The sequence below is a fragment of the Protopterus annectens genome, chromosome 5.part1 (assembly GCF_019279795.1).
Source record: "Protopterus annectens isolate FY-2018-M chromosome 5.part1, PAN1.0, whole genome shotgun sequence".
NCBI lineage: Eukaryota > Metazoa > Chordata > Ceratodontiformes > Protopteridae > Protopterus > Protopterus annectens.
In genome coordinates, this window is record NC_056736.1 from 778,985,969 (window position 1) to 778,997,963 (window position 11,995).

The following is an 11,995-nucleotide window of genomic DNA, read 5'->3' on the forward strand; positions in this document are numbered from 1 at the left end:
AAACTGCAAACCTCTATCCACACTAAAGAGAAAGCCGTGAGACACTCTCCTATCTTAATATTTACAGCCTTTTAGCAGTTATGTTTTGAGCAAATTACATGGCAAAGAGCAACTCTAGCACAATACTATACTCATCTTTTTTTTTTTGCTAATGTTTTCAAGTAGCTGCTTCTGGCTTGCACAGACAACTCAGAGAGCTCTCTCTCAACAACAGCAGTGAGATGTGCACTTTGAATGTACAACACTGCCTACTTGAAACCAGATGAAAATCTCTTCAACAAAAGAATAAGTGTAAACAAAAATGCCTGAGTATGTTGGTGAGATCATCAATAGAGTAAAGGGTCAGAACACTTTAAACTGCATGGATATTTGAAGCTACATTGGCTCACAGCATTTAAGTGTAGAAGCATAGTGTTTGTCTCCAGAGGCATGGCATTACCATCTACCTTCTCTGCCCCCTTTCTGTTGGGTGCTTTTGTTCCATATCCCTTTAAATGAACCTCATTTGCTGCACAGCAATTCATCAGTGGATCCTTACATACATTCTGTGTATTCTTGGCCTCCACTAGTGTTTTTCTCTATCACTTCTTCTAACAGTGTTTCCTGAATCCACTACCTTTTCACTGAAAAAATATGTCCTAACAGGTCCCTTTCAGAAGGTTGAACTTTTAAAAGCTCGACTTTCATATGGCTGAGACCATATGATCGAACTTTTAAAAGTTCAAATGGTCTGAATGGAGATCTCCATAGAGCGTGGAACAGGAAGATTTCCATTTACCAGAATGTAGTGCGATCTCGGAGTTGGTATATTTAAATAGTGGGGGGTGGGGGGTACAGGGGGGCTTGCACCCCTGCTAGTACTGTTTATTTTTTTTTGGTTTATTTATTTTTTTCACATTTTCAAACTTTCAAATGTTCAGTTATATGGTCTTGGCCATATGAAAGTCGAATATTTGGGTGTTCGATTATGTGAAGTAGACTCATCTTAACACCACCCCTTTAGATTATTTCACTTTCAGTTATAATATCATGACATGATGATAATCTTTGGGTTTTTTTTTTTGTTTTCTGTAAGATATTTTCTACTTAAGTGGTGCACTGAGTGGCAATGGGGTCAGATAGTTCTTAGTTTCCCACTTCGGTTTCTGGCTGGGGTGCCTGCTGTGTGGGCTCTGTACATCCTCCCCATGTCTGTGTGTGTTTTTACTGGCTGGTCAGTTTTCCTCCCATTCCAAAGACACGTAAGTAGGCAGAATGCTGATTGTCTAAATTGCCTGTAGATGTATGTGCTGTGAGTATGTGCAAGTGTTCTGTAATGAGCTACTCTCTTATCCAATATTAGTGCTTTAGTGTGTGACCACTGAGGGCCAGGACAGGCTCCAACCCTATCCTTCCATCACCACCACCACCACAAACATGATAAAATGCGCACTAGAAAATGAACAATTGGATGGACTATTTCAATGCCTGACTTATTTATTCATAAAGAATACTTTATAACTCTATTATCATGTCTCACTTCACAGTTTTCCCTCCACTAAATACTTAAAGCTTGACCATCCGAAAACTAAAACTTACTGTTGCTGTGATTTTGCACAATTCTTAGTTACAAAATGCAAATCTCAAATCCCTTTCAATAACTATGTTATCAAGCTCAATGTCTGAACTGAATGCTTTACCACACACACTTGTCTGCCCCCTTTCAGTTACCATTTCAAAAATACACTTCTTCAATAACCTTTCTTCCTTCCTTTCCTCCCACCTACTGGTTAACCATTTATTTGCAGCTGTTACCTGACTGTCTTGCTCAACTCTCTCATGCCACCTGCAGAGAGACTTGTTCCGTCTAATAGTCCCTATTGGGACTTCTGCACCAACTTACATAAAGAAGCTCATCCAATGTCCACTCTGCTTCATACGATTACAATTTGGACCATCATCCTGGTACTAGAACCAACTCATACTACAGTTTGCTGACCAGATCTTGCATGCCAGCTGGGTTACTGCCTGCAGAGCAGCACACACACATTGGTCATATGTACCATTTGTGTGTGCAAGCCTCATTTTGCTTAATAAACAAAGGGGAAAGTCATTAAGGTCTGCATTCTCTGTGAAGTACAACTGCTGCATCAGTGATGAGAGTCAATGTCTTACCAGTATTAACTCCCACAATTTCATGTCTGTAATTGTTTTGTACTTTGTTTCTTTTAAATCATTGCAAATTGTGTAGAATTCTACAACTGTATCAAGACTTTTATTAAGTCTGTTATTCCTCTTATGGAACTTTATCCATACGCTTCTATGGTCAGCACAGTTACTCAGCTGAACGTGGTTGGTTAACACCATAAATGAAAAATAAGAAGGGGTTTTGATGTTTGTCTGCACTGTGTCCACTATTGTCAAGGTTCCCTCACTGCTGTACTTCATCACTGGTGTTCTTCTGGACCTAAGGCTACCTGACGTGTAGAACAAAGTAGTTCACTGGTGTTCTTCTGGACCTAAGGCTACCTGACGTGTAGAACAAAGTAGTTCAGGTTGGCACCCTGACATTACCTGTCTAGAGGCACCACCATCATTCAATGCCTCTTGCTCTTTCACCTGAGTAGCATACCTTACAACTCTGTCTCCTACCTGTTATACCTTGTACTTTACACCTTCACATGACTTTTGTTTTTCTGAATGTTTCTTCATACTGTCTTCTCACCTTCTGCCAATCTTATGACAGTAATCCTCCCCTTCTTGCATTATATTTATAGAAATAGGGTCATAGGTTGGTACTAGGCTATCGGCCCTAGGGCCTATACAAGCCTAGCCATAGCAATTCCCTGGCTGTTTCTTCCCACACTATTTACTTCCATTTCCACAATGCTACACTTGTGTGATTCCCATCCTATTCCTCTCTAGTACCTGTTTTGTACATGTCTCAGTAGTGTTACCTACCTGTCACATACCTATCTTGTGCCTGCCACACAGATCTGTCTGTACCTCATATTTGTCTTATACTAATATGTTCCCTGTGCCTCTCGCATATTTGTCCTGTACCTCTTATATAAATGCCCTAAATTTGTCCTGTGTCTATTCCACACTTGTCACTTGTCATGTCGATCCCATATCTGCTCTTTCTCATACTGATCCTGTACTTTTCATATGCCTGCCATTTACCTGCCCTAGACCTGTGTCATATCCCTTTCTCATAGCTGTGATACATAAACATAACTATCACACTTAAACACTGAAATTAAGCAGTTAGTCTTTTGTAGGTTGGACTCCTCAATTATTTATTTTTGTCATTCCTGTAAGTATGCCTCATTTCTGCATTTCTCTCAACCTCCCATCTCCAAAATGAAGAACACTAGCCTTCATTATGTAGAACAAATGGACAAAATATGGAACACATACTAATGCCTTACTAACAATTTCAACCAGGAAGGTCATAGGATGGTTAAAATATACGGGTTGTACTTATAAAAACGATCTTCTAATCAATTAATATGATTTATTTCTATTTACCATGAATATCAATTAAAAAATTCCTAACACTGAATGTGTGTCAGAACCTTTCAATGTGGAACTTTGAGGAACATGAGCTTTTTAAGACCCCAATTGAGTTCCTCATAATGGGGTACACTTATGTGTTTCTGATTTTTGTTACTATTCAGCAAAAAAAAAAGAAAATCACTCCTTACCCTATAGATCCTTCTGGAAAGGTTCCATCTACACCAAATATTGTGAAAAGAAAAAGCCATCTTATACACACACACACACACACACACACACACACACATATATATATATATATATATATATATATATATATATATATATACATACATATACACACAATCTTGCAAAACCAATCGTATAATAAACATTTGGATTAATCCTACAAACAGAAATAAAAATGTGGAAAACAAAGCCAGAACCTTGCAAGCCACACTGATGATATGAATCATTTACATTGTTATTTCAAATTTAAGGCAAGTTATAAGATGAAAATCATGTCTTGCATGTTTTGATGCAGAGAATTTCTGCAATAGTGCTTAGCATTGTACTGGTTAATTACATAAAATGGTTCAATGAAGGATGCTGAGCTTGTAGTTACAAACAGCAACATATTGTAGATTGTTGAATTTCTTAGAAAAGCGAATCTACAAAAATCAGAATATTGAGTTTGTTTAGCCATGTGAAAATGTTATGCTCATTTTAGACTTTATTTTATTGTTTTTCTTATGCCCTGTTCTTAATGCTGGGTCTTTTTTAATATCTGTTGGCTGGTTATAAATTTCAGGAGGTTTTCAGCCATTCTTTTGTGGATGAGATTCAAACCTAAGATAAGGTTGTAATGTGCACTTGAGTACACATTTCACTGCATATTTACCAACATAATGAATACAGAGAGCAGCACCTACAAATCAAAAACAACTGTCGAATGTGTATACATTTTCAGTCTTCATTAAATAGTGCTTAAGCCCGACATGCATGGTATGTACTCTGACTTTCCATGGTGTTTAGGACCTGGAATTACACTGTAGTTAGTGCACAGGAACCTTCAACAAAATTTGTAAATTAAACATCTGCACTTGTCTAACACTCATTTGTAAATTAAATTTATGTAACATACTACCTAACTGGAACTTTTTTTTTGGAATTGTCTCCTATTTTTTTCTCATCAGCATTCTCCTAAGTAAATATAAAAAAAAACACAAACATTTCTGAATGAAAAAGCCACTTGGCCTTCTAATTTTTCCTGGTTTCTCTTGTTTGCCCCAGCAAGTAGTGTCTCAACATTGTAGTAAGTGTCAAACAACCTGCACACAATTAGTTTGTCATTATAAATATGGAGTCTGTTAAATGGCCTAAATCACATCAAAAGTCATGAACACCTGTTGTGTCAGCTATGCTAGCAGGCTTTACCTCAGTTCACTTACAGTCCTTAACAATTGTCTGTTATTTACAACCACCTGTGTTGTTATTTTTCATCTTTATTTTTTTGTAGTACACGGAGCGCCCTGATTACACTCAAAAACAGCTACATTATATCCTGGTACAACACTGCTATACTGTGAGACCCAACCTTAATGATTAGAGGGGTGTACCCTAGGTGCTGTTAATATCACGTCTGCACTAAAAGCAGGCAGCGCTGACCAGTAAATAGCAGCAGCACGGCATGAAATGGATTCATTTCAACTCTCATTTCTGCCTCTGTCTGCTGAAGTACACAAAGTATTTTAAATTAAACTGTCTCCCTTACATAGAGAATACATACAATGCCAACCACTTCCCCCTGTTTTACCGTCTTTCAAAGCCAAAACAACGCATCACATTTTTTTTTAAACCTTATCTTTGATTAACTTGGAGAAGGCAACTCTCCATGCACTACAAATAATTATGAGTGGGTCAGCAGATAGGAATCCTGTATTATGTGTTCTTGACATGGATTTCGAGATTCACCTCTTGAGCGAATTTCTTGAAATCCATGTCTCGAACATACAATAACATGATTGTGATCAGAGAGAGACCCGGTCCTAATGCTCTATATAATTTGACAAGTTGGTAAACTCAGTCAGGTATGACTACCTGTTATTAGAAGTGACCTGTAAGCAGTTAGAGATTAAATGCATTGATCATATACATACATAATGCAAACTGAAGGTTCTAAGAATCAAACCACCATATGTGAACGGACCTGAAACCCCCCCATGAAGAATCAGTGTTTCTCATTCTTTGTTTAACACATCTGTAGACTCTTTCCTTATACTCTATTTTGTTAATTAATTTCACTAACTTAAACGTTTCTTCCATCCCTACCAACCTTCATTTATAGTGACCATGAAAGATGGGAAAGTCTTGCTTCATAGAGTCACTCATAGAGAGAGAGAGAGAGAGAGAGACACACACACACACACACACACACACACACACACACACACACACACAAACACACAAACACACAAACACACACTCACGTACACTCAAACACACACAATCTGCCATGGATATAACGGTGTGCCATGGATATAAAGGTGTGTAGCTTACCTTTTGGGCTATGTGTGCGGTTGATTGCTGTATTTCGATCACAACTCACATTACCCGACAAACGAAAGCTGGTGTTAGTGCTTCCATTAGTAACCACAGGCAGGTTGGTCCTCCCACATAGCACCTCGAGAAGTACTGAAGAGTTAGAGATCAGTCGATGAACACTCATGTTGAGCAGTTTGGGTGAGGTGGTGGGGGTCCCCAGTTCAGATCTTGTTTCTTCTAAATAAGAGGGGTTATCAATTCTGCACAACTCCAATGTCTCTCTGCAGAATCTAATTTTCAATGTAAAGGTCTCCTCTGTTGCCTAAAAACTTTAAATGATCCAAAATAATCCAGCATCCAGGATTCTCAAAGAAGATCTAAACCAGATGGTGTCTTTTACTCCAGGCTGCCACTGGGTGCTGAGATTTTGTCTCTTTTGTTTTATAGTCTATCAGCTGCAAATACTTTCACTTATTAATGTGTCACCCTTTTAACAACTTTCAGGAAAGAAGCACTGATAATCAAGTTATTAACAAAACATGTAGGATAGTTACAAAACAAGCTTACCTCCCTCCCCACACATGATTTATACCCTTCTTGCAGGAGTTTGTTACCCCAAGTCTTTCACATCTGTAGTCAAAAGAATACACAGTTCATCCTGGGATATACCCCACCTCTGAGTCCAAGTTTGACTTCAGCTGAGATGAGGAAGCAATTTCTGATACAGACTCAAGGCAAGGCACTCTGGCATCAGTAGCAGTTGTGTGAAAAAATCCATATGCTCTCTGTCAGCACATAGAGAGCACAGGCTTCACAGACACATACCAGAAAAGAGAGGCAGCGAGTGAAAAAAAAATCAAGTCTTGCTGTAGATGCTTCAGAGCCTCAGTGATACAGGAGTGCTGGGGTGTAGAATTAGGAAAATACTATTAAAGGAGTAACATCGCCCTCTACTGGTGACAGAAACAGCAACTCAAATTCAGTCAAGGCAGCTCAAATTTCCACAGTGTATTATAAAGGTCGTGCTCTTAGTAAATGCACAAGTCTATATCCTGCATTTTAGCACTTACTGTTGTTATGCTGTTTTTTTTTATGCTTCTTGTGTGCTTAAATCACATTAAAACAAGCAAACAGCGCAAAATAAAATGAAGGTGCATAAAGCAAATTAGACTGTTTCCTCATGCCTTTTCAACATCTTTAATAAGGAATTCTGGAGAATGGCAAAAATAAGGAGTGGAGGAGGGGACAAAGGTCCCAAATCAGGGGCTTTTTAAAATATCATTCTAGTTCACTTAAAAAGTGCATAGAAAACAGTCTTTGCATCAACATGCAGTTTCAGAACAATAAGAAGGAAGAAACGCTAATGCCTGGAATTACTGATTCACCGTAACCCTTAGTGATTAAAAATAAAATAAAAAATTATGAGGGATAGGGCAAAACTATGAGCAAACTCAGGGGCATTCTGTAAAATCAGGGACAACTGACAGATATGTTTTTCCTGTATTGCTACAGTTAAACACCAGAGTGCTTTTCTTGCAAATGATGTTTCTTTGATATTTGCACTTAGTAATCCAGGAATTCAGCCAGAATAAACAGGCAACAATATGAGGTGCGATATGGGCGGGAGGTACTAAAGTAGCACAAACTGAAATTTTGGGAGCATACCTCAATGTTTTTTTTACCAAAAGTGCTTGATGTGCGTGTCACAAGAACAAAGTGCAGGACGTGGTCAAGCATGCAAATGCGAAATAAAGTCGAATCGTATCCATTAATGATTCTAGTGTTTGCATATTACAAACATGCTAAACTAGTAATAACTCCTGCTTGTAAATCTGAGCTGGCAGCTATCAAAATTGCCAAGTCTCTATAGTACTGTTTCTGAAAGAATAAATGTCATACTTCATGATGTTTCACACATAAGATATGTGTCAGCTGGAGGTAAAATTTAGCTTCCATGTACACCAGAAGATCCTAGCAGCAGCTAATTGTCTTGAAACAAAAGCGCTGTTTAATTGCTGATCTGTGGTTGTTGCCAGCATAAAGTATGCAGAGTATAATGCTGACAAATAGGATAATTAAGGTAATTCTGGGTATGAGCAAATGCTATACTTTAATATTTAGGATTAGATATGTAAGGACAACATACTGCTGTAAGCCGTTTGATTACATGCGAAAGGACAGAAAACCACAGTAAGCTTTATTTTATTTAATAATCCATTAACCAAACAAGTGGACTTGTCATTTGACCTTTTTCAGCCATGACCCAGGCTTATAATTAAGTACTAGGGAAGCAGCCTACAGACCTTTGCAAGCCTAGCCTGTAACCAGAAGTTAGAATTAAACCTTATTCATTCTGACTATGAGGTGAAGACCTTAGCCTTTTTGCCATCCTTTCCACCCTAATCTCACAGTGAGATTATCAGTGAGAGTCAGATGGAAGGACATCATCCCAGTGTGAAGTTCAGGACTGCAGGTTGGGGTCAACTATGAACCCGCTGCAGCATTAGTTAGGAAAGCACAGCATGGCGCAATCTGCTGTTAGATGTGTGCAGATGTGTGCAGCATTAGTTAGGAAAGCACAGCATGGCACAGTCTGCTGTTAGACGGGTGCAGATGTGTGCAGCATTAGTTAGGAAAGCACAGCATGGCGCAATCTGCTGTTAGATGTGTGCAGATGTGTGCAGCATTAGTTAGGAAAGCACAGCATGGCACAATCTGCTGTTAGATGGGTGCAGATGTGTGCAGCATTAGTTAGGAAACCGCAGCATGGCACAGTCTGCTGTTAGACGGGTGCAGATGTGTGCAGCATTAGTTAGGAAACCGCAGCATGGCACAGTCTGCTGTTAGATGGGTGCAGATGTGTGCAGCATTAGTTAGGAAAGTGCAGCATGGCACAGTCTGCTGTTAGTTGGGTACAGATGTGTGCAGCATTAGTTAGGAAACCGCAGCATGGCACAGTCTGCTGTTAGTTGGGTACAGATGTGTGCAGCATTAGTTAGGAAACCGCAGCATGGCACAGTCTGCTGTTAGATGGGTACAGATGTGTGCAGCATTAGTTAGGAAACCGCAGCATGGCACAGTCTGCTGTTAGACGGGTGCAGATGTGTGCAGCATTAGTTAGGAAACCGCAGCATGGCACAGTCTGCTGTTAGATGAGTGCAGATGTGTGCAGCATTAGTTAGGAAAGTACAGCATGGTGCAATCTGCTGTTAGCCAGGTGCAGATGTGTGCAGCATTAGTTACCAAAGCGCAGCATGGCACAGTCTGCTGTTAGCCAGGTACAGATGTGTGCAGCATTAGTTAGGAAAGCATAGCATGGTACAATCGGCTGTTAGATGGCTGCAGATGGGTGCAGCATTAGTTAGAAAAGTGCAGCATGGGACAGTCTGCTATTGGACAGGTGCAGAAGTGTGTAGCATTAGTTACCAAAGCACAGTATGGCACAATCTGCTGTTAGATGGGTGCAGATGTGTGCATTAGTTAGGAAAGCATAGCATGGTACAATCTGCTGTTAGACGGGTGCAGATGTGTGCAGCATTAGTTAGGAAAGCACAGCATGGCACAGTCAGCTGTTAGACATCTTATAGAAGGCTACTGAGTCAAAGACCACTTATTCACGAAAAATGTCCTAAATGGAACTTTGATGAAAGTCTTCAGCTCTTCTGTGTGGGAAGCAAAGCTACCTACAACCTACAAATGGGGAAAACCTTATACCCCTATTTCTTATCCAACACTGAGGTTGCCAGACCTAGTAGAAATGTTTACTATGTTTACAAATGAAAGTTTAAATAAAAAGATAGCAAAGCGTCATTTGGTCTACTAGTTTTGACCAAATAGTCAACCAGTGAGCAGGACTGTCTCCATGAAAAGGGGACTGTGGAATTAGTGTGAGCCGAACATTAGCATTTCATTTGGCTAGAATACGTTTGTATGGCAGAAAAGTTTACAAAGTATTGCACACCCTGAAGTATGTAAACATAAAATAACATGCTGCAGGACTGGTGTTCACCAGCCAAAGGGACAACTTTGAGATAAGGGCATCCCTCATTCTAAACATATTGTGTCATTCTGAATCCTTAGCAACTCTACATTTTTGACAGTGTGGCCCTAACCCACAAAATAAAAATTCTCCAACAGACATTGAGAAAACTGAAAAGAACCAGGGATAATTTGTGCCGCAAAGATATTAAAAGGCATTTGGAGGAGGATTTTTTTTTGCCTTGGCAACCATGTTGCCAAATCCAATGAGTGATATATGACAAAGTTCTTGATGTATGTCTCAGGATTAGAAATGTTGGTGTATGTCTCAGGATTAGAAATGTCAATATATGCCTCAGGATTAGAAATGTCGATTTATGCCTCAGTATTAGAAATGTTGACATATGCCTCAAGATTAGAAATGTCACATATTTCTCAGGATTAGAAATGTCAACATATGCCTCAGGATTAGAAATGTCAACATATGCCTCAAGATTAGAAATGTCAACGTATGCCTCAGGATTAGAAATGTTGACATATGTCTCAGGATTAAAAATGTCAACATATGCCTCAGGATTAGAAATGTTGACGTATGCCTCTGGATAAGAAATGTCGACATATGCCTCAGGATTAGAAATGTTGACATATGTCTCAGGATTAGAAATGTCAATATATGCCTCAGGATTAGAAATGTCAACATATGCCTCAAGGTTAGAAATGTCGATGTATGCCTCAGGATTAGAAATGTCAACATATGCCTCAGGATTAGAAATGTCAACATATGCCTCAGGATTAGAAATGTCAACATATGCCTCAGGATTAGAAATGTCAACATATGTCTCAGGATTAGAAATGTCAATGTATGTCTCAGGATTAGAAATGTCGGCATATGCCTCAAGATTAGAAATGTCGACGTATGCCTCAGGATTAGAAATGTCGACATATGTCTCAGGATTAGAAATGTCAATTTATGCCTCAGGATTAGAAATGTTGACATATGTCTCAGGATTAGAAATGTCAACATATGCCTCAGGATTAGAAATGTCGACATATGCCTCAGGATTATAAATGCTGAAGTGTGTCTCAGGATTAGAAATGTTAACATATATGCCTCAGGAACAGGAATGCCAGAATATGTCTCTAAATTAAGAATGTATATAAGGTGTCAGGGGACTAAATAGGCAAGCGGTACAGAGATACTCCCACCCCACCCCCCACGGGTTGGCCCATTATTCCAACACTCAGTTGCAGATAGGTCAAACAGTCTACCATGATGCTTTAGGACAAACTGGTGTAAGCAGTGGTTCTGGAGGGATGTCAGTACAGTGGTTCTGGAGGGATGTCAGTATAAGTTATTTTATGAAAGAGAGCATCATTCAAATCTCCCAGCTATGCATTTCAGTTGGCTTAGCCAGCCCCTGTTCCAAGTGACTTCGGGTCCTTCCATGGTGTTGGAATAGTTCTGATGAGTCAAGCAGTCACTTCTTACCATTGTAATGAAACCTGTGCTGTGGTAATAATAAGAATAAGGGATTCTTCAAAGGGAACTTGCTGGAGAGACAGATTTGTGTCACAGAGGTTGCCCTACCTTTGTAACAAGCTTCCTATTCATGTTAAACAAAGCCCATCATTGGCCCTATTTAAGCATAATTTGGACGATTGGATTGGTAACCAGAAATTCACCCTGAGGGTTCCACCTGTGTCCCTCTTGGATAGGGGCAATAGTTGTTGATTTTAGTGTCTGCTTGAGCCAGACACCCTTGGGAACATGGGTTGAACTTGGCTAAGCTTGTAAGGGCCCTGGGGCCGTTAGCCTAGTAACCCCCTCCTATTGTAATTTGAGAACGAAAAATTCACAGATTCTAACCTTAGCCCACTTAAACTATTTATTCCTATATGTCTCTGGTAGATGATTATCAAAAATAAATAAATAAACAAATAAATAACCATATCTTTACTTTCTAGAATTTTCTGAGGTGTGTATTCATTTGATAAA

General features: G+C 39.3%; 1 protein-coding gene across 1 annotated transcript in view; it reads right to left on the bottom strand.

Moving 5' to 3' along the window:
- LOC122803651 (cholecystokinin receptor-like) overlaps nucleotides 1-6,850 on the bottom strand; it is a 1,370,554-nt gene extending 1,363,704 nt beyond the window's left edge. Inside the window, exon 1 of the mRNA XM_044073406.1 lies at nucleotides 6,037-6,850. Coding sequence (XP_043929341.1) covers nucleotides 6,037-6,205 — 169 coding nt within the window. The 5' untranslated portion in view covers nucleotides 6,206-6,850. The remainder of the gene's footprint in view (nucleotides 1-6,036) is intronic.
- Between the last annotated feature and the right edge of the window lie 5,145 nt (nucleotides 6,851-11,995).